Below are 24001 nucleotides of genomic sequence, written 5' to 3'. Positions count from 1 at the left end.
AATACTTCCGGTGTGGCCTTACCAATGCCTTATACAATTGCAGTGATGATTTCTGGGCAACTTCTTCTATGACTCCGGGTGGCAGAGAGAAATCTAGCTCTCGCATGGAGTTCACAGTTAATTCAGCCGAGAGCTATGAGCTAGAACTGACTTCTGGGTGGCTTCGGGATTCTCTGCACAAAATGGCTGTTCTCAACCCGACTTTAGACAGATCAAAACTCAAAAATGGCTCACAACCAAACTGGCTGATCATACTAAACTTTTAAGTATTGGGTTAACCCAGGTCTGGAGGCAGGCCTGGTCCCATCCATTCAGCCGTTCAGCTGAGGCGATTAGCATTTTAAATGTCTCAATTTGAATTGAATGGCTGCCATTTTTCCAATGTGTGATATAGGAAAGAGGTGTTTATACCCCCAAAGAAGCCATTGTCAATGGGCTTCCGTTTACCGTGTGGAGATGCTCAATTCAATTTCAGCTATCTTCACATGCCTAGGTATGTCTACTTACAGTTCACTTGGGCGCCTTCTAGATGCTTAACAAACATTGTAGTTGTAAAAGGTCAGGTGACTTTTGGCAGCCATTTTAGTTGATGCCTTTTCTATCTACTTCAGCTCATTTGGTTTGTCTTCAGCCCTTTTAATACACAAGTAACTTCCCTCAAGACTTTTAATGAATTGGGGTTCCTCCCTTACTGTCTCTTGACCTCCTTGCGGGTTTTATTGGGCCCTTGTTTAATTCAATGGGATCTGGCTTTGCCAAATTAACCTTCATAGATTGTGTAACTCCCTGTCGGGCTTTTGAAAACTTTTCAGCTGTCTGTAACTTTAAAGATTCTTGTTGCTGAAATTGTTGAGTTTGCTCAGCCGAGGTTAGAGTGCATTTGACTGCTGCAATCATGTTTGTAGAATAATCTTGGTTTGAAAGACAACAAAGCTTTTAGGAGCCAGAGATGCAATTAGGCATCATAAAAGGCTTGGGCTAATGCAATTTTGTTTTGATTAAGGGGATTCCCTGAGGAGTTAATTAATTTTCAGCTTGGTGAGATGATATCATTGCTGGGTGGAGCTAAGGCATCAGGTATTTTGAGAAAACAGTTGAGATCTGACCTAGCTGAAGGTGTGTACAATGAAATAGTTCTGCTCTCATTGTAAGTTAGTTAAAAGAGATTAATTATATTTAAAGCAGTGTAGACTTGTCTGAGGACAAGGGGAGAGCTGAAACAAGCCAGTTGCAAACAGCATTTGAAGACATGCAGCCAGAATTTCTGCAGGGATTCAGACCAGAGTCAGATCTGTTCTGTAAAGCAGTATTAAGAGAGCTATTTCTCAAATAATAATTCTGTAATGGAAGTATTACTCTGTGCCGTTGGTATTTTGGGTGAATTGAGAACTGAGATGGTCTATTTTCTTGTGGTTTAAGTGGGAATAAAGAGAATAAGTAAGGGCATTATATTCACTGTGTTGAGTTGTATTCTTTAAACGGTAATTGTAAGTTATTTTCTGGTGTGATGTTAAGCATTTTAATACTGTGTTAGTAATAAAGTTTTGTTTTAAAATATCATATCCCTATTTCTTTGTGCAATCACTCCAGGAGCAAAGTATCCTTTCCTCACAGGCTAACAAAATTAAAATAAAATATTGGGAGATGTCAGTCCAGTATCCTACTGTACACTGTTGGGGTCTGGTCTGAGATTATAATAATCCACTGTCACCAGCCCGGCAATGAGTTCACTTTTTAAGTAGATTTGAACCTCAATGTCTGCACCAGTCAGACTTTTAACTATCATTTTGGAATTTGTCTTGCTTCTGCATGGGAAATCTTCAATTCTCCTCACTAACAGTGTCTGTAAACAACAAATATCCTGGAAAATGTTTATCTCCTTTCCCAATTCTTTGGAAACACTAGGTCTCCCCTGCACACAATATCCTGATAGGTTTCTGTGCCTTTGTTTGTCATCCGGATACAGGCTGTGCTGGAAGATTCCCATTGGTTTTCCTTGCAGGCCAGCAATGTTCTTTAATATGGCCATAGGGTTCAGCCCTGCAGCTCTGCCTTCTACATTTCTTCTTTTCAATGTTGGGGATCGATTTTCCTATTTTTCTGCTTTTTGTTTTCCCTTAAGATCCATTTCCTTTCCCTCTGCCTCACTCTGGTTTTTTTCCCTACAGATATGAACTCTGATTATTTTCTTAGTTTCAGAGGTCAGTTCGTAATCCTCGGCCTTCTTGGCAGCTGCCCTCGCTGAGGTAACTGTTTGTTCCTCAAGGGGTATTTTAATATTGTAAGGGAAACAATTTCTGAATTCCTGTAACAACACCAACACTCTTATTCCATCTTTAAATCACGCACCCATTGTTCAAAAACAATCAGTTTGGCTCTTTCAAATTCAAACCCAGGCCCCTGGGTTACGAGCCGGGGCCCCTGGGTTACGAGTCAAGGTCATTATGTTACGAGCCCAGGCCCCTGAGTTACGAGTCCAGGTCCTTTAGGTTACCAGTCCAGGTCCTTAGGTTAAGAGTCCAGGTCCTTAGGTTACGAGCCCAGGCCCCTAAGTTACGGGCCCAGGCCCCTACGAAGAAATTGGAAGTAAAAGGGAAGTAACAGAGTTCAATTTGTTGGAAATCAAATCGGAAGATAAAGGCTCTAATTTTATTAAAGGACCTGGACTCATAACTCAGGGGCCTGGGCTCGTAACATAATGACCTTGACTCGTAACCCAGGGGCCCCGGCTCGTAACCCAGGGGCCTGGGCTGGTAACTCAGGGGCCTGGGCTCGTAACTCAGGAGCCTGGGCTTGTCGTCCAGGGACCCAGACAGGTATCACAAGGTCCTGGTCTCATAACCTAGGGCCTGAGCTCCAGGACTGAACTGGTAACTCAGATGGCTGGACAAAAAATCTAGAGGTCTGCATTATGAATCTAGAGGCTGGGCGAGTAACCCAGAAAGCTAGATTTTGATAGCCAGACCAGTTTGACATCAAACACATATAAGGATCAGGCTAAATTTGCTCACCTGAGCAGGTCACACTGGCATCCTCCCTGTGTGAGCAGTTACTCCTCACCGGTGGCTTGACAGAGCATTGATCAAGGGAAGACTCTGTCCCGTCACACCGCATATTGTCCATCCAGATGTCCCCAGTCCCTTCTCCATAGTACGCAGCTCTTGTTGCTGACAGGGCCATCCCACAGTTCAGCACTCTACAGACCACTCTCGTTGCATTTACATCCCAAACACTGTCACAGACAGTTCCCCAGGTGGCGTTAAGATAGAGCTCAACTCTCCCGGAGCACACATTGGAACCATTCACCAGTCGTACAGGCAATGGACCTGGAATAGAGATGGGAACACAGTTAAATTGGTCTGGAATTATTCGAATACTTCCAAGTCCAAAGTGTTACGTTCTGTGTAATGGCCATAGTACAGATGCACACAGAACATCTAGTTCTTTGAATTGTAAGATGATTTACTAACAATATTAACATATGGAAAGATGACTAATGAATTGTGATAGATGGTAACAAATAAATGAATACAGTGAATTTCCCTGGAGCTACTTCTAGTGCGACTATCCTCACGTACGTCTTACTACCAATTGGTGGGTGTCTCCAATTACATGATAGATCTCTATTATCACCAGCTGGTTGGAGGTCGCATCGCTAACTATATGCAGAACTGTACACAGGCACATCACCACACAGAGATGTGCAGATTAGGTGCATTGGTCATGCTAAAATTGTCACTTAGTGTCCAAAGATGTGCAGACTGGGTGGGGTTATGGGGTTCGGGGATAGACTGGAAGAAAGGGTCCAGGTAGGGAGCTCTTTTAGATGATTGGTGCAGACTCGATAGGCAGAATGGCCTCCTTCTGCACTGTAGGAATTCTATGACTCCATGATACTGATTAACACAAAGAACATGTATAAATTTGGGACCATGAGGAAGCCAGTCAGCCCCTCAAACCTGTTGCACAGAAACAGGCAAGATGCCTTTTGGCCCCACCAGACTATTCTGCTGTTATAAAAGATCATGGCTGATCCATATCTTAACTCCATCTATTTGCCTTGGTTCAGTAATCTTAATATACTTATCCAATGAAGAGTCCTATTGAACTTAAAATGTTGGGTGGAATTTTCTGCTCCCTCCAGCAGTGGGCGTACACGCAAAATTTAGCATTTGTGAAAGTCAGTTTCCCATAATCAGGAAATCTGTTTGGAATTTTGTTCTCCTAACATTGGTGAGTTACTGTCCTCCTGATATATGACGGATTACATTTGATTGACTTGCATCTGATGAATGTTTATTAAAAGGCAAGCTTGCAGCAATCATGTTCCTCCTCCAAATGAACTGCCCCACTGGAGGATAATAAGAACAGTCTGATCCATGGCTGTATATAAGTGGCATGCATCTGGCGAGCCACATTTCATCAATGACTTTGAGGTAAGTAGACACCGTAATGTTTGATTGGGTTGAATCTTGATATTGCCGTTTGAACAAAGAAGATCAGACTTTGTTTTATAAACAAAGTTATTTATTACTAACACTGCCAAATTACTAAAATGAATAAGATTAATACAGTTGGAAATAATGGTCTAACACTGACTTACACTAAGATATTACAGAGCTACTCTCATAAGCGACTGCTATGAACTCCTTACTAACACCTTTTTCTGGAACATATGGGGCGTCCGGGTCACGTACCTGTGTACTTGCACCACCTGTTGGTCGGATGCAAGAAGTACAACAGTAAAACACATAACTTATAATACACATACAGATGATGATGATCTACTCATATTATATACAAATGATAGTGTACCTATCATAACAGACACTGCTACCTTTAACATCTGTGTTGCGATATTTCAGTGCTTCTCTCATTCGGCACCAAGGCAGGTGCCCATGAGGTAACACCAGAGGGAAGGGGGAAGATGGAGGCTTGACTGGTGTGGTCTAGTGGAACTCAGGAGGGGAGACAGAGGCATGAGCAGGGAAGCATGAGTGGGGGGTGGAAATTTATGTTTACGAGACTAGGTGCGGTAGCAGGCCTGAAAATTGATTTTCATTGGGCGGGGATTGGGATTTTGCGCCCAATTTTCTGCCTTGTAGCTCATTAATTTGAATCAGCAATGAGCTTGTACAATGTCATGACAGGATAGGTAATAATTCCTCCGCCCTGCTGTTATCTTGTAGGGCCAAAGGTCCTGGTGATGTATTTAAATGTCACCCAATCACACATTCACTCACTGCAGCCCAGGTGTTGTGGCAAAACAAGAAATTATACCCAAAAGGATTAAATACTCTGTTCCATGGCCTCCTTGAGGATTCTCCTGCAGGGCAGGAGATCCTCTTTCTGAGGGCTGGGAGCAGGAGACCCTCCCACCTGATCTTGGTGGCCTGGGAGGAGAGTCCATTTAAAATGAAAAAGGACCATCTGATAGAATATAGTTTCATTTCTAATTTTATTCATATAGGGGCTAGTTGAATGTATATAGCTAAAGAAGCAAAATATTTAAAGTGTCTTGACTGTGGGAACCCAGTCATTTTCTCATATAATGAATTAACCATTTTGTATTCCATTGCATTCAGTACTGAGAATGGATTGTTCTCTCTAAAGTACTAATCAATTCCAGCTAGGTCTCCTCCAAGCTGTGAGATACAGCAAAGTGTGAGAAAACATATCCAGTACTTTTCCTAAGACTGCGCATGCAGATGCTAAGCTAGTTTTGATAGGAACCAATCAATTTTAAGTAATGTCCAATGTTTGATTAAGTTATCCTTCAAGTAATAGACATTCATTTGAACAAACCAGGAGGTCTCAGCTGAGAATTAGAAGCCAACGAACATGAATGAGGGGTTAAACCAGAGATAGAAACTCCCTTAAAAGAAGGACCTTGCGATCGAGGCGCTTTGTTCCTGAATTCTTGAATCATCTATCTCTTTGATTGTGTTTAAAGTGTTTTCTTTTGCGCATTTTGCCATGTGTCTGACTTTTTAATGTATTGTTTGATATTTTGTTTCTAAGTTTTATTCCGTTCCTGTTCAAGTGTATACCAGTGAGTAAATAACAATAAAGTCATATTTTTGACACCTCCCACCAACCGGACTACTGATTCTTATTAGAAGGTAAAATAAGAGTCTCAAACCGTCCTGCAGTGTAGGGAGAGAGTGAATTAGAGGCTGAATCCCCGCCAGCACTGCTGGTGCCACCCAGGCACCGCCAGCCTGGCAGTTCCACCTGGGCACCCTGGCAGTGCCCGAGTGCTACCCTGGCACTGTCAGGATACCCAGGTGGCACTGCAAGGCTGACAGAAGCATTGTCATAGTTCCAGATTGGCAGTACCAAGGTATCAAGCTGGCTTTTTGCCTGCGCTGGGGATTGGGCCCGAGGGTGTTCTGCGGGTATGAGGTGGGGTGCGGGGGGGCTTGAGTGCCCCCCAACAGGTGAGTTGTGGCATTGGGGGAGTCCAAGGGTCGAGAGATCGGGGCCGATCTCTCCCTACACTGAGGAGCTGAGCTTGTTGGAGCTCCGTAATGCAGGATATGCAGCTAAGTGTGGCCTGAGCGGGACATTTCCCACCAGGGGCCCAAAAAAAAAGTGTAGTTCGATAGACGGGTCGTTCCCGGCGCTTGATTCCCACCCAGAACGGACTCTACCTTTTTTTTTGTTAAAAAGTGTCCAATGTCTCTAATTATCTACTCACCCAGGAATGCCCTCTCAATATAAGTCTATTAGACAAACATTTACAATGCTTTAATTGCACCTCAGGCTCCAAAAAGCCTAGTTGTGTTGAAACCAAGATTTTTTTTAAAACATCACTGCAATAGTCACATATTAACCCAGGCTTTTAACCCTTACTGCACCAAATACTCACCTGATGAAGGAGCTGCGCTCAGAAAGCTAATGACTCCAAACAAACCTGTTGGATTTTAACCTGTTGTTGTAAGACTTCTTACTGTGCACCAAAAACTTACAATATACCTGAAATTCCTACCTTCATTACACAATGCATATGTAAATCTTACATCTGAATATTAAATGTTGTCACTTCATACTAATTGTTCTTGCTAGTTTAATGATTATACTATGCTGTAGCTTTGAAGGCTGTTATTTGTCTATATTAGAAGTATATTTTGTGAGCCATGGCACTGTCTTTTCACACAGCTGCACTTTGCAAAGGCCTACATTTTATGATTGTGAGCTTTTGCTCACCATGACTATGGGTCATCACCGTGCACCATAGCCTTACATGGTCCCTGCAGTGTTATTCTGTGAACATCCTCAAGTATGACAATGAGCAATGGAAGGTGTCCTCACTCGAGGAATTGTCTGCGGACGGGAATGAGTGTGTGATGTCATTGGTGTCTGTTTATCCTGAGGGTGCTGGCCAATGACCTCTGAAGATGTTGCTTTACTCCTGAACAGCAGCCTGGGATTGCCTGACAGAATCCCTATTTTAGGTTACAGAATGCCAATTGATATGGATTTCATGACATGACTGAAATCAGTGTCTTTACAGCAAATATTGCCCTTTGTGATATGGACAATGTGGAGGAATATAATGGTATCAAACCGATGCTCCGGCACATCTCCTGAGTGTTCATCAGTTTTATTGCGGGACTACAGTATTGTATGCTGTGTTAAAACTGACTGGGTCACATCTCTCCCAGATGTCAAGACAATGAAGGACATAAAATTGGGAGGCTTCTGGCTAAGGCAGGGTGATTCATATTTGTCAAAATCACATGAGTGGGGGGGTGTCACGTGATGTGTGTGTGGGAGTGGTTATGTTTTTGTGAGCTCCGGCTCTGCTCACCTTTTAATCCTTTATTTTATCCGAATGCACATTTCATATTTGCTTTCTCTTGGGTTACATGGTTTGCGCTTTGTACTTGGAGGTTCTTGATTGGTGCTTTGTGAAGAAGAGGCAAGATAAATCATAAAAATCCTCGTTTGTTCACAGCGGTGAACCAAAATTGACATGAAGAAAACCCTTTTTATGCAGCAAGTCATTAGGATCTGGAATGATTCAATCATGGCTTTCAAAGCGGAATTGGATAATTCTCAGAGGGGAAAAGAAATTGTCGAACTATGGGGTAAAAACAGGGGAGTCAAAAGACTATCTGAGGGCTGATACAGGCCAACAGGTTGAATGGCCTCCTCTCTACTGCAACTTTTCTCTAATTCTATAATACCCTTGCAAGCCATCAGCTCCAAGGAACGTGTCAGCATTTCGTCCCATTAGTTTGCCGAGTACTTTTTCTCTGGTGATGTTTGTTATGTTCCTCCCTCCGTTTTTCTCCCTGACTTTTTACCAATATAGGGGGTGCTATTACTGCTTTCTAGTATAAAGGTAGAAATAAAATATTTCTGCAACATCCCTGCCATTCTTGTTATTATATTGTCAATCTCATCCTTTAAGAGACCTTTGCTATTCCCTTCCCTTTTATGAATCTGCAGAAACTCTTCTTGTCTGTATTTTCGTGCTTGTTTGCTCTCATCTATTTTCTTCCTCTTTTTAAAAATCATCCTTTGCTGTTTCTGAAACATTGCCCTACCACTAATCTTCACAACACTGTAGGCCTTTACTTTCAATTGGATGCATTCCTGAACATCTTTAGTTAGCCATGAATGATTCATCTTTCCCTATTCTTTCTCAATGGAATATATGTTGTTAAAATTAATTAATTATTTCCTTAAATGTCTACCACTATATATTTACTGTCTTGCTTTTTAATTTATTTTATAGTTTACTTCAGCCAACACCATCTTCACACCTTTGTAACTTCCTTCATTTAAGTTTGAGATTCAAGATTCTCACCATCAAAATGAGGATGAAATTCAATCATGTTATTATCATTCTTTCCCAGAGGGGCAGCACAGTGGTACAGAGGACCAGGGTTCGATTCCGGCCCTGGGTCACTGTCTGTGTGGAGTTTTCACATTCTCCCCTGTCTGTGTGGGTCTCACCCCCATAACCCCCTAAAAAAAGATGTGCATAGTAGGTGGATTGGCCAAGTTAAATTGCCCCTTAATTGGAAAAAAAAAGAATTGGGTACTCTAAATGTATAAACAAAAAGAAAAAAAAATTCTTTCCCAGAAGATCCTATACTGTGAGATAATTAATTAATCCTGTCATCACACATTATCAGATTTAAATTGGCCAGTTCTGTGGTTGGTTCTACAAGGTATGATATGAAGAAACCTCCTCGAATACACTCCATGACCTTGTCCTCAAAACTACCGTAGTTAATTTGATTTGTCCAATTTATACAAAGATTTAAACTGTCCATGACTATTGCAGTACCTTTATTTCAGACACAATTTATTTCTTGATTAATACTCTGTTGTACTGTAGCTACTGTTGTGCGGAGTGGGGGTGATGCTATGGACAGTTACCACCCATTACTTAATTTCTGTCCTGTTTCTTATGTCCACCCAAATTGATTCTAGATCGTGTTTTTTGAGCCAAAATCATTTCTCATTACTGCGCTGATCTCATCCTTAGTGAAGAGCTACCCCACGTTATTTTCATTTCTGACTACCCTTATGAAATTCAAGTGGCCTTGAATAATCAGTTCCAACCTTCTCACCTTGCAACCACATTTCTATAATCTATCACATCGTATCCATTTATTTCCATTTATGACGTCAACTCAGCAATCTTGTTAGGAATGCCTTTTACAGTCAAATAAACATGCACTTAGACAAAGAGCCTTAAATTTTGTCTTTTTACCAATTTTCGCCACGCTGAACCTATTTGCTGGTCACACTACTCACCTGAGCAGGTAACTCCAGCATCCTCCTTGTGAGTGCAGTTATTCTTCCCCCAAGGGTTGGCAGAACACTGTGCAAGAGCTGTCTCTGTTCCGTGACACCTCATATCATGCAACCAGATGTCCCCAGTCCCCGCGCCATAATAGGTTCCAGCCTGTTCTGACAAAGCCGTCCCACAGTTCAACACTCTGCAGACAACAGTCATTGCATTAACATCCCAGCCATCATCACATATGGTCCCCCAACTGAAGTTATGATAGACCTCCACTCTCCCGGAGCATATATTGGAACCGTTCACCAGGCGCAATGGTACCGGACCTGGAAGAGAGACAGGAACACTGTTAATCTGTGAATTTATCAACAGGAGCAATACAAGAACAAGATCAAAGCCATTCAATATAAATACAGCTGGTTTTGCTCCATATCCCTTGTTATCCCTACCCAATATTGATCATCAATCCTGGTCTTAAAAGTTTCAACTGACCCCCAGCACTCATTTTTTTGGGCGAGGAGAGGTCCTTATTTCTCCTCTGCTATGCATGAAGAAGCACTTCCTGTCAGGACCCACCAGCAGCCTAACTCTAACTTAAAGATCATGGCCCCTGTTCTGGGACTTGCTCCACCAGAGGAAATGGTTTATTTCCATTTAACCTATTAATTCCTTCAATAATTTAAATAAATGGTGTTCCTTATTCATCTTTGCAGACATTCAGCTGTCATCACCAGTTAGACCCAGCTGGAGTACAGTGCCTGAAAGGGCAGTGGAAGCATCTTTAGTAGTAACTTTCAAAGGAGGGATTGGATAAATACTTGGGAAAGGATAACCTACAAAAAGAGTGGTGCTGACTGGACAGTTATTCCATGAGTATGATGGACAGAGTGACCTCCATCTTGTGCTGTGTCCAACTAGCTGGAGGAGCTCAATGGCAGAGCCATGCTTGGGGAGCAAATGAAACATGAGGCATTTGCCAAAGAGACCAGTCTTACCTGAACAACTGACGCCGGCATCCTGTGTGTGTGAACAGTTACTGCTCCCCCCAGGGTTCGCAAGGCACTGACTTAGGAAAAGTTCAGTTCCACTGCATTGTACACCACTCAGCCACACCTTTCTGCTCCCTTGTCCCTGGTAGGCCCCAGTTACCGACAAAGCCTTCCCACAGTCCAGCTGCTTGCAGACAATATCACCGTCAGTGAGGTCCCATCCATCATTGCAGACTGTACTCCAGGCAGACTGGTACCAAATTTCCACCCTCCCAGAGCACATGTTTCTCCCGTCAGTCAGTCTGATTGGGAAAGATCCTGTGAACAAGGAAATTCTAGCTTAGTATTGTACACACAGAACAAGAAATGCCATACCATTCTTGAGCTTATTGGTATCACAGACTTGACAAGAGCAAACTAAATGGTGATTAATGCTTCCCTGCCCAGTAAGTTAGTGAATGAGCCTTGGATGAGAAGAGAAGTGAAGCTTCTGGTAAAGAATGAATGAATGAAATGAAAATTGCTTATTGTCACGAGTAGGCTTCAATGAAGTTACTGTGAAAAGCCCCTAGTCGCCACATTCCGGCGCCTGTCCGGGGAGGCTGGTACGGGAATCGAACCGTGCTGCTGGCCTGCTTGGTCTGCTTTAAAAGCCAGCGATTTAGCCTTGTGAGCTAAACCAGCTTACATAAGGTTGAGGAAGCAAGGATCTGGCAAGGCTCTAAAGGGTTATAAGAAATCCAGGAAGGAACTAAAAAATGGACTTAGGAGAGCTAGAAGGGGTCATGGAAAAGCCCTGGCGGGAAGGATAAGGGAAAACCCCAAGGCGTTCTACACTTACGTGAGAAATAAGAGGATGATCAAAGTGTGAGATGGGCTGATCAGGGATAGTGGCGGGAACTTGTGCCTAGAGTCTGAGGAGATGAGGGAGGCCCGAAATTATTATTTTGCTTCAGTATTCACTAGAAAGAGGGACCTTGTTGCTCATGAGAACAGTGTGAACCAGATTAATAGACTCAAACAGGTTGATATTAAGAAGGAGGATGTGCTGGAAATTTTTAAAAGTACCAGGATAGATAAGTCCCTTGGACCTGACAGGATATACCCAAGGTTACTACTAAATATAAAGCTAAATATAATACTAAATATAATACTAAATTACTAAATATAAAGCTTGAATTACCTGAGCAGGCAACTCCGGCATCCTGATTGTGTGTGCAATTATTCACCACAACCAGGCTCCCAGAGCACTGGTCCAGGGCAGGCTCTATCCCCAAGCATTTCATATCACTCAGCCATATGGTCCCAGTCCCCTCTCCATAGTAGCTTCCAGAGAGCGTTGAGAAGGCCAGTCCACAGTTCAACGCTCTGCAGACCACGTTTGTTGCATTTATGTCCCAGCCATCATCACACACAGTTCCCCAGGTGGAATTGCGATAAATCTCAACTCTTCCGGAGCACATATCAGTTCCATTCACCAGCCGTATGGGCACTGGACCTGAAAAAGAGACAAAGAATTGAGGAATGATAAAAGACACATTGAGCGGAATTCTCCATGCCGGTGGCAACAGAGGATCCGCAGGTGGTTCACGACGGGGAAATCGACGCAAGCCCCTCAACGATTCCGGTACCAGTGAGGGGCTAGCACCGGTGCGTGAACGACCTGTGGTTGCACGGAAAACGGCTGGAGAATCGCCGGGACCCAGTACGCGCATGCGCAGGGCTGACAGCCTGCATCAGTCATGCCGGAAAACATGGCGCCAGATGTGCTGGAACCCTAATCCGCCCCCCCCGACCCCCCCCCCCCCCCCCCCCCCCCCCCCCCCCCCACCCAGTCTCTGCAGCCCTTGAAGAAGCTCCCTAGCCAGTGGTACGGATGCTGGACGAGTGTGGCGGCGCTGGACACAGTATGCAGCCGGCACGCCAGGTTCCCGACTGCTGGGACCACATGTGGCCTGGGCCGTGGGGAGCTCGGCCCATTGGGGTGGAGCATCGCGGATGGGCCGGCCGATGGCCTTGCGACTGCGCGCGTCGCAATGATGCCGGTTTGGAGGGGGCGGAGCATCGCGGACCGGCATCAAACCCCGATTTCATGATTTCGGCGTCGGAAGTCATTCTCCACCCGATTGCCAATTCCGATTTCGCCGTCGGGCTTTGGCGAATTCATCCATTGTATTTAGAGACGAGGGATCAAGACGAAGAATGAAAGAAAGACTTGCACCTTCCAGAACCTCAGGACGTCCGAAAGTACTTTACAGCCAAAATGTATTTTACAAATGTAGGCACTATTTTAATGTAGGAAATGTGGCAGTTAATTTGCACACTGACTGGTCCCACAAACAACAATGTGATAACGACCAGATCACCTGTGTTTACAGATGTTGGTTGAGGGTTAAATATTGGCCCAGGACAATGCAGTGAAGATCACCTGCTTTCATTCAAAATAGTGCCATCAGGACTTTAACTTCCACCTGAGAATAAAATTAAGTCCCAGTTTAAAGACTCATCCAAAAGACCAACCATTCAACAGTCCCTGAAGTACTGGCAGTAGGGAGTGCCAACATTGATCATGGACAGCAAGAGTACATATGTCTATCACTGAAAGAGCACTACTCCATCAGTTCTAGCTCTGGGAAGTGTCGGGCTTATGGAGCCAAGTTTCCAAAATGGGGCTCTCACACTCAACCATCTATCTCCGATGCCAACACTGATACTGGAAGGAAGAATGTGGGGAACATCAATTCGCCTTGATGGTGATGTAAATCAATTCTGAGGGAACTAGTCTCTCATTGTACACCCACCAATTTTCTTAGCTGTAATGCATGATTTAATATTCACCTAAGAGCAAATGCAAAACCAAAAACAGATTTAAAAAGTTAATAGATGTGCCTTTTATCTCAAAGAAACTTGAATAGAAAGTGGTGAAAGTTATGTTAGACCCCATCTGGAGTCTCTGTGTTCAGTCTGGGCATGATACCTCAGAAAGAATATATTGGACTAGGAGGGAGTGCAGCACAGATTCACCACAATGATGTTGGCTTAACAAAGTGCGGCCTTACCAAGGTTCTATACAACTGTAGAATGACTTGCCAGTCTTTATACTCAATGCCTCATCCAATGAAGGCAAGCATTTCATATGCTTTCTTGACTACCTTGTCCACTTGTGTTGCCACTTTCAAAGATCTGTGGACCTGCACACTCAGATCTCTCTGACTTTCTATATTCCTAAGAGTTTTGCCATTTATGGTATATTTCCCCTCTATGGTAGAACTACTAAAATGCATTACTTCACATTTGTCTAGATTAAACTCCATTTGCCATTTCTCTGCACAATTCTCCACCTATCTATGTCCTGCTGTATCCTCTGACAATCCTCAAGAGAGGATAAAGGATTAAATTATGAGGACATGTTGAATAGTCTGGGATGGTATTCCATGAAGTATAGAAGATTCAATCTATTGGCCTCATTGCGACCGACTCGGGATGCGACGAGACCGGTAAATCTCGTGAGAACGGTAAACCTCGCTAGAGGCCTCTCGCGAGATTTACCAATCTTGTCAAGCCTCGCGTGATCTAATGATTTGGACCTCTCCCATTGAGGTAGGGATCCAGATTTGCAAATTCAAGTGATTAGTTAGTCTAACTTGAATATGTCCCCGCCGGATCTACCCAGTGTTCAGGGTCAAATGGCCTTGACTCAGAGACCTCGGGCGGAATTCTCCGACCCCCCGCAGGGTCGGGGATTCGCCCGGGGCAGGCAGAATTCTCCGCCACCCGGGAATCGGCAGGGGCAGGAATCGCGCCCCGCCGATCGGCGTGCCCCCCGCAGCGATTCTCCAGCCCGCAATGGGCCGAAGTCCCGCCGCTGTCAGTCCTCTACCGCCGACGTGGTTTAAACCACCTCTGTGCCGGCAAGAGCAGGCGGCGCGAGCGGGCCCCGGGGTCCTGGGAGGGGCGCGGGGCGATCGGACCCCGGGGGGTGCCCCCACGGTGGCCTGGCCCGCGATCGGGACCCACCGATCGGCGGGCGGGCCTGTGCCGTGTGGACACTCTTTTTCTTCTGCCGCCAACACAGCCTCCACCATGGCGGAGGCGGAGGAGACCCCCTCCACCGCGCATGTGCCAGTGGTGAAGCCAGCGGCTGCTGACGCTCCGGCGCATGCGCGGACTCACGCCGACCGGCGAAGGCCTTTCGGCCAGCCCCGACGCCGATCGATGTGGCGCCAAAGGCCGTTCGCGCCGGCCGGCGGAGCGGACTCCGGCGCGGGCCTAGCCCCTAAAGGTGCGGAGAATTACGCACCTTTTGGGGAGGCCTGGCGCCAGAGTGGTTGGCGCCACTCAGCTACACCGGGACCTCCCCACCGAGAATTTCGCCCCTCGAGTGAGCGCTTTTTAGCACTAGTTTGCACAAACGTGGATCAGGCATACAAGCACTTGAGGGGTGGGGGTGGGGCAATAGGGGGTTCCTGGGTAGTTGGATTCTGTGTCGGGGGTACCCAGCGCCCCCGATGCCACCCAGGCACCATGGCACTGCCAGCCTGGCACCCTGAAAGGCTGGTAGTGCCAAGGTGGCATCTTCCCCATGCCAGGGATTGGGCCCGGGGCTGCCCTGCCCTTATGTCGTATGATGCGGGGGTTCAATTACCCCCTAATTGGTGAGTTGGGGCTTTGCGGAGGTCCATAGGCCATTGTGGGGGTCGAGAGATCAGGGTGGCATTTAAAAATTGGGCTCTGATCTCTTCCTGCACTAGCAAGCGGAGCTCATTAGTGCAGGAAAGGTGATTAAGTGCAATCTCGACATGGTGTTCCTCACCGAGGCCCAGAAATAAAGCAAAGTCTCATTTAATAGCCAGGTCGTTCTCAGCGCTGCCAATGCCGGGAAACAACCGGCTAAACGCGCCCAACGCGGGACTCTGTCTTATTTCCGTTAAATCACGCCCTAAGGGTGCCGTAATGAATCAGTGTTCTCATTGCAGCCTCCGTGAGTACCCAGAGTCTTTGGAGGAAACCAATGATTCTGGAGCAGAATCCTTTACTCCAGCCAGCCTGCGGCATCCATCATCAGATCACAGGGTATCTGAACAGGGCCTAGCGGAAGATAACTTTCAAATGTCGGTCCTGTTCCCAAATTTCTTCAGCATAATGTTGAATGGATGTCAGCTGTTAAGTGTGAAATCATCAAGTCGCTCAAAATTCATGTGATCAGCTGACAGGAAACCCACATCAGTGACACTGCCCCAAGTTCCAGATCAAAAATTGCCAACTATGATCTGGTCGCTTTCCATGGCCATGATAAACATGGTCGAGCAACATATGTGCACATCGACATCACAGATGCATCAATTATACAAACATTTGGGGGACGATTCTTGCCGTCCGTCGCTGGTCGGGGGTTCCTGATCCAGCATAAAATGGAGCATCGGGTTAAAAACAGGTTCGGCAGCAGGTCCGTTGCGATGTTCCGCTGCCCTGATGCCAGCCTCAGCGGACATTTCCCTCTGTGAGTATGTCATGGCCCTCTGTGCCTCAGCTATGCCCCTCTGTATCTGGTCATGGTCCCTCGGCATCCGAACAATGCTGTCACTGCCCTCAGCCATAGGGCCGAGACCTGGAGTGCGGCAGCAATGTCCATCTGTGCCCCGACCATATCCGCCTCTGCCTGGGCCATCCTGTCCTGCGCCTCAACCATGGACAGAACAGTGTACCCTAAGCATTGGACATACTGACACATGGCTCTGACATCTTACTCCACGGCTTCCACCGTGGCTGCCACCCTTTCAGGTCTGGGTGCCACACATCTTCAGCAAAATCTCTTACGCCTGAAGGTGAGTGGACTCCTCCAGCTGACTTTGCAGGTGCTGCAATGTCACTGACACCCCGTCCTGTAGATTCGGGCTCTGAGTCTGCATCTGCATGAGTGCGAGACCAACATCTGTCTGGACAACAGCTGTTCCCTGGGCACGTGCAGCCCTCCGACTGTCCGCTCTCTCGGGTGTTCCTGCCTCTACCTGATGTGCTGCAGCATGTGTGTGGTGCTCACCAGAGGGTGATCCAGGAGCCTGATCACTAAAATCACCCACCGAGGTGATAGCCTCTGTGTTGGTGGATGCAGTGCCATGATATCGGTGTCTTCGCCAGAGTCATGCTGCGGGGTATTCTGAGGATCTGGATGTGGGGGCAGCAACCCCGGACAGCCCGCCTGGGGATCATCATCTGATGGCTTCTCACTTGTTTGGCTCATACCAAACTCCATTGCAGCCACTGCCCTCTCCTCTACCTCCCCAGCCCTTTCCTCAAACTGTCTTCTCCTGCTCCTGGCAGTTATGGATCATTTTATCCTTGGGGACACAGAAAGGACATATTATGCTGGTTTGATGGAGGGTTTGTAGCTGTTAGCATGTGTATGGAAGGTTTCCAGTCAAGGAGGGCTATACATGTGTTGAGGGTTGATGGGCTGTGAAGGAAATTCAGGCAGGTGGGTTGTTGTTGACCTCTAGGGGATTGGCGGCAGGTGTGAGGGATGGGAGTGATGCCAGGGGCACAGCATTGGTTACTCACCCGATCTGCTTGAAGGAGGTCGTTCACCTTTTCATGGCATTGCATGCCGGCCCTCTTGGTTAAGTCGCCAGCATTGATGGTCTCTGCCACTTCTGGTAGCTCAACTCTGGCAAGACGATGCCCTACCTGCCTTCCCAACATCCAGCAGTCTATGTGGGTGACCGCAACAGCTATCACACTATCTAGGGTTATGACAGGCCAGATACAGATGATGAATGGCCAGGAGACTGGTCTTGGTGGAGTGGCAGATAGTGTTGAGGATTGTCAGAAGATACAGCAGGTCATAGATAGGTTAGACACTTGGGCAGAGAAATAGGTAAATGGAGTTTAATCCGTCAAATGTGAGGTAATGCATTTTGGTAGTTCTAACATATACTGTAAATGGCAAAACTCTTCAGAATATAGAAAGTCAGAGAGATCTGGGCATGTGGGTCCGCAGATCTTTGAAGGTGGCAACACAAGTGGACAAGGTAGTCAAGAAAGCATATGGAATGCTTGCCTTCATTGGAAGGGGCATCAAGTACAAAAACTGGCAAGTCATGCCACAGTTGTATAGAACGCATTGTAAGGCCGCACTTGGAATATTGCGCACAATTCTGGTCGCCACACTACCAGAAGGATGTGGAGGCTTTGGAGAGAGTGCAGAGTAGGTTTACCAGGATGTTGCCTGGTCTGGAGGGTGTTAGCTATCTGGAGAGGCTGAATGGACTGTTTTCATTAGAACAATGGAGGTTGAGGTGTGACCTGATAACGGTCTACAACGTTATGAGGGGCATGGACAGAGTGGATGGGCAGGTACTCTTTCCCAGGGTGGAGGGGTGAGTCATCAGGGGGCATAAGTTTATGGTCCATGGTGTAAACTTTATAGGAGATGTGCACGCAGTTTTTTACGCAGAGGGTGTTGAGTGCCTGGAACATGTTGCCAGGGGAGGTTGTGGAAGCAGATACATTAACGTCATTCAAAAGGCATCTTGACAAACATATGGATAGGTTGGGTATAGAGGGATACAACACAAGGAAGCGCTGAGGGTTTTAGCCAAGGTTGTTATCATGACCGGTACAGGCTTGGAGGGCCGAAGGGTGGCATGGTTGCACAGTGGTTAGCACTGTCGCTTCACAGCTCTAGAGTCCCAGGTTTGATTCCTGGCTTGGGTCACTGTCTGTGCGGAGTCTTCACGTTCTCCCCGTGTGCACGTGGGTTTCCTCCAGGTGCTCCGGTTTCCTCCCACAGCCCAAAGATGTACAAGTTAGGTGGATTGGCCATGATAAATTGCCCTTAGTGTCCAAAGGGGTTGAGTAGGGTTGCTGGGTTATGGGTATGGGGCGGAGGTGTGGGCTTAAATGGGGTGTTCTTTCCATGGGTCGATGCAGATTCGATGCGCCGAATGGCCTCCTTCTGCACGGTAAATTCTATGTCTATGCCTGTTCTTTGCTGTATTGTTCTTTGTTCTCAACTCAACCCGAACCTAGTCCTCAGCCTCAGGCAACGGCACTTCTTCCCTTCCACTAGATGGGGCCACGGGTATTCACTAGTTTCTGTTGGGTCACCTCCAGCAACGGATACCCCCTTCAAACTACATATCAAGTCCTTAATGAGTTTCCGAAAAATCAGCATTAGCCTATAATCGCCCAGGTTGGGCTCCGTATACCTCTCATCCGACCAAAGCCAATATGGAACTTCCAGAAAGTGTGCTGGCAACAGTTCACTGTTGCCTGAATCCTGATCAAACAGATCCCAACAAAGGCATATATACACTTCACCCAAGACCATCTTTCAGGCTGCCAAAGCAAGCATTCCACGTGGGTTTCATCCAACGTTCATTCCTTGCCTCGACCGCGAATGCGAAGAACCCCTCAAAGAATTTGAAGAATCTGACAATTCAGATATTGCCGGCCATCTCATCAAAATACTAGACAATGCAAGCTGCACTCGCTGGGAAGAGCTCACTAGCAACAGGAACAGCACCCACTCCAGCTGGAAAGGTCGGGGACCGATCCAAGCAACTAGCTGCGGGGTAAAACCTGTAACTTCCAACCAAAACTGCATCCCACTGAGTGCAGTGGCCAGCCATCTTGTTAAAGGTGGCAGAGCTCTCAGCAGAGCGAGCCATAGATGCAATGTTGCTGTCGAATGGAGATCTTTCAAAAGGGAAAAGAACTCAAAACCACGCCAAACAGCTAAAGCCATAAACACAAATGAGGCCCAATCAGCAAGCATCAAATTGAAACCTAGCAAAGCTGCGGGTGACAATGAAATCTACACTGAATTCTTAAAGCACCTAGGCACCTTGACAACAAAATGGTTCTCTGTATTCCTTACCAGAATCATTCAGGAGAAGCAACTCCCAAAAATATGGTGGGAAGCTAAGTTCATTTTAATCTCCAAGCCTGTCAAGGAAGAAGCTTCTACTTACAGTTTTCAGAAGCGCCTGAAAACTGGAGTAATCTACCTCAATCTCACTGCAGTCAATGGCATTGTGTGGCATAAAGGTCTACTGGTCAAACTTTCTAGGGTCCCACCACCCAGGGTTGTTGATACCATCTCTTCTCTTCTTCAAAACAGACTATTTTGAGTCCATATAAGGCCCAAAGCCAACACACGGAAGAGGCAGCAAAGTAGCCTGCCTCAAGGATCCGTACCCTGTTTGGATCAAACAGACCCCCACCCTGTTCAACCTGTACATAAATGATCTACCAGCCACCATAAAGCCACGAGTTTCTCTACGCTGCTGACATCGGCTGTGCTTACCAAGTGCGAGTTTTGAAGGACATTAACAGTGCTCTTAATCACAACCTTTGTAAACTTTCTGACTACTGTCAAAACTGGTGCCTCAAACCAAGTGCTGCCAAAACTGTATCGTGTGTCTACTGTGATGAATGTAGGAAATTTCAGATATGTTGTATTATATGTATGTGGTATAATAAGAGCTAAAAGCATGGGATGGTGTGTGACTGCTGTAGTCATGTTTTTAAAAATCCTGGTTTGAAAGACAGCTGGGCTATTTGGAGCCAGAGGTGCAATTAAAGCATTGTAAAAGCTTGGGCTAATGGACTTTTATTTATATTATGAGTTTTCCCTGGTGAATAGTTAATTTGAGACATTGTGTTCAGTTTACTAAGATGATGTAGTTAATTGGAGGAGCCAGGAGCTGAAGCAGTTTGGTGTTGAGCTTTTCAGAGTTAGTTTTTGGCTGGGGGGGTCAGCTGAGATGGTTTCTGAAGAATATAGCCAGAGATTATTCATTACACTGACAGGGTGCCAGGTCTTTTTCTTTCCAGCAGTTTCAAAAGATCTCTCTTTCTCAAAGTGGAGAATTCCATACAGCAAGTATTCCTGAGTGCTAACTGTGTTTAAAAGTGGATTGGGATCGGAGATGGTTCTGTTGTTTGAGTGGAAATAAAGATAGCAGTTAAGGGTTATTGTATCACTGTATTGATGAGCATTATTTAAGGCGGGTAACTATAAGCTATTTTCTTGTGTGATGTTAAAGATATTTTAATACGGGCAGCACGGTGACACTGTGGTTAGCATTGCTGCCTACGGCAATGAGAACCTGGGTTTGAATCCCAGCCCTGGGTCACTGTCCGTGTGGAGTTTGCACGTTCTCCCCTTCTGCGTGGGTTTCACCCCCACAACCCAAATATGTGCAGGATAGGCGGATTGGCCACGCTAAAATTGGCTCTTAACTGGAAAAAATATTTGGGTACTCTAAATTTGTAAAAAAAAAAAGATATTTTAATACTCCGTCAGTGATAACGTTTGTTTTTATACGCCATATCCCTATTCTGTGTGAAATCACTCCTGGAGTGAGGTATTCTTTCCACAGAGTTTCTGTTCAGAATCCTAGCTACTGTTGGGGTCTGGTCTGAGATCATAATACTACCACCTTGACAATGTAATAATCACCAAGAACTTGACCCCCACCTAAATGGCAGCTGCATCAAACACCCCCCCCCCCCACACCAACCTATCTTGGTGTTGTTTTGGACCGGATCCGGACCTTCAAACCACACCTCCAGAAAGTTTCAGCTAGACTGAAGACTTGTAAAAATCTCATCAGCAAGCTAGCAGGAAGCTTTTAGCTGTGACAACCCCGCACAAGGACCAAAGGCAATCATTCATCAAACTCCCCATGGAGCTCGTGCAGTACGATTTCCCATGGTTACGGAGTCCCAGCCAACCCAGCTGGGACTCATTAACAAACCCTTTAAATACCGTTCCAGACCCAGACAGGGAGTTCTGTTCGTCCGGGTATGGGACACTTGTGTTGTACGCCGCAGAAGCAGCTTTACTTTTGCATTTAAAATAAATCACTTAAACCTTCTAGCTGAGTACTGCGCTTCAGTCTGGAAGAACTCTGCACACTGCAAACTGATAGATGTCCAACTGAACGAGATCATGAAGAACATTTCATCAGTAATCTGGTTAACAAACACAAATTGGCTGTCTGTGCTCTGTGCAGCCACAAATCCATCTTGTAGCTAGTGCAGCACGAAAGAGAGCACAAAAACCGGGTCTGCCATTGGCAGATGACATCACCCACCCACCAGGAAAACACCTCATCTCAAGGTGACCAATCTGGACCAACCTGCCTGAGCTAAAAAGTTCTGCTGCGGTCCTATGGAAGGACCTGTGGCCGAACACCAACAACACAGCCCAGAATCAATACTTGATTTATGATCCCATGTTGGAAAGCCCAGGTTTCGACCTCCCGTGCGGCGAATGGGTCAAACTGAACAGGTTTTGCACTGGAGTCAGACCCTGCTGCAACAATGTCTTCTGTTGGGGACACCGTGACTCACCCCTGTGCAACTGTGGCAAAGTGCAAAACCATGGGGCATATAATCAATAAGTGTCTGACCTGTGCTTCAGTGGTGGTCTCACTGCCTGAGACCAGGCTGATGAGGAGGCTGTCAACAGGCTGAAGAATTTCAAATTTGACATCTAGCTGTTCATCAGTGCATACAATAGCAGTAGTAATAGTAGGGTGCCAACCTGCTGAAGCTTTCACCTGAGGACCCCACCATTGCTGTTTCCAATCTTCAACCAATTCAATTCACTTCGGGTGATATTAAACAATCGCTGAGCGCACTGAATACAAAGGCTACAAATCCTGAAAATGTCCTGGTGGTAGGGCTGAATACCTGTGCCTCAGGACTAGCCTTGACTCCTGCTCAGCGACAGTACTGGTATTTAAGTCAATGGGAATGAGTGGAAGACTCTCCAGTGCTTTCTCCATGTTGGAGCTCTTACTCAAGACAAATGAAGATGGCTGTGGTTGTTGGAGATCAAACATTTCAGCCCCAAATTCACCATTCACTGCAGTAGATGCTCAGAGCAACTTGCTGGGCTGAATTCTCCGCTTGGAAAATCGCAATTTGCATCCGGCACCAATTCTGCGCTGTGCTCCAGCACGCCGCTGATGGTGTTAGCGAAGTTTACGCCCCGTGCCGGCAGGCCCATTTAAAACCGTAATTTACATGAATTTAAATCTCATTAGCGGATTGGGCACTTCATGCGCCACCCCTCTGCGAGATTCCTCCCCTCTTAGGCGGAAGTCACACGGGTGCGAATTGGTGCAAGTATTTACAAGCGGCGATTGGGACTTGGCAAGGACACCGAAAGGTGCCAAGCTGGCATTTTTTGCGCGCGCGCGATCGGGCCGGGGTTGGCCGCCATGGGCATGGGGGGGGGCCCTCCCATGTTGTGTTCGGGCTGAGGGCGGGGCTGGTGGGGGATGGGGGGAGGTCAGGGATTCTTTTGGGGGCCTCGGAGATTGGGATACCATTTAAAAATGGCATCCCAATCTCTCGCTACAACCAGGAGTTTGGGTGAGCAGAGCTCCGCATTATATAAAATGGAGCTGTTTATGGCTGCACGTTTCCCGTTCAGGCCCCTTCAAAGTGAGTCGCGCCGAATAACCATGTGTTCGGCACTGCGAGTGCTGGGAAACATGCAGCCTAAACGCGCTCGCTTGGGGATTTTGTTCCCTTTTGGGAAGATTGTGCCCTTAATCACTTTTTTGGGGTCTCACGAGTTTCTCCCCATTCAAGCCTACACTTCAAACCGGATTCTTCCACCCCACCCACCGCAAGAACGCCATGGCGGGACACGGACCATGTAAAGGTCCATTGATCTCGGGCAGGAATTTCCCATCTCTGGGTGGGCGCGGCCAGAGAATCCTGCCCTTAAAATGATTTTAAAATGATCACTGGGAAGCTGAACCCGCTGGTCAGACCGGCTCCACAGAGATCGGGTCACCATTTGAAAAGGGTGTTCTTATTTCTAAGCGGGCTTGTGGGTTCCCCACATCCTCCCCCACCCACAGGCATTGTGCCCCCTCACCAACATATGGGCACTACCCACACACCCCAAGCGGTGACATCCTGCTATGGGGATGCTCAGGACCCCGTCCCGTGCCCCTTTCAGGCTCCTTCATCCAGGACCCCCACACTTCACCCCCGCAAACATGCCGGAGACCCCTTCAGACACACCCTGCACCCCCACCCTTCATGCACCTCTCCTCCCTCCTATCATGTGCATGGCCCTCTTCAGGCCTGACTCTTGGCCATGCCACTCTGGCACCCGGGCAATGCCACCCTGGCAGTTCTCCTGCCGGCTTTGTCGTGCTACCCAGGCCCCTTGGCAGTGCCAGGGTAGCAGTGTCAAGGTGCCAGCTTGGCCGTG

At 46.6% G+C, this 24001-nt stretch overlaps 1 protein-coding gene across 3 annotated transcripts in view; it reads right to left on the bottom strand.

Annotated features, from left to right (window-relative positions):
• LOC119963342 overlaps positions 1-24001 on the bottom strand; it is a 320297-nt gene that overhangs the window by 221770 nt on the left and 74526 nt on the right. For all 3 annotated transcript variants that reach the window (XM_038792342.1, XM_038792344.1, XM_038792343.1), the window contains 4 exons: positions 11939-12253; positions 10762-11073; positions 9778-10092; positions 3012-3326 (listed from right to left, as the gene is read on the bottom strand). In XM_038792342.1, coding sequence (XP_038648270.1) covers positions 3012-3326; positions 9778-10092; positions 10762-11073; positions 11939-12253 — 1257 coding nt within the window. The remainder of the gene's footprint in view (positions 1-3011; positions 3327-9777; positions 10093-10761; positions 11074-11938; positions 12254-24001) is intronic.

This window comes from Scyliorhinus canicula, chromosome 3 (genome assembly GCF_902713615.1).
Source record: "Scyliorhinus canicula chromosome 3, sScyCan1.1, whole genome shotgun sequence".
Classification (NCBI taxonomy): Eukaryota; Metazoa; Chordata; class Chondrichthyes; order Carcharhiniformes; family Scyliorhinidae; genus Scyliorhinus; species Scyliorhinus canicula.
Note: the sequence above shows the minus strand (reverse complement) of the source record. Positions and strands in the feature narration are given on the sequence as shown.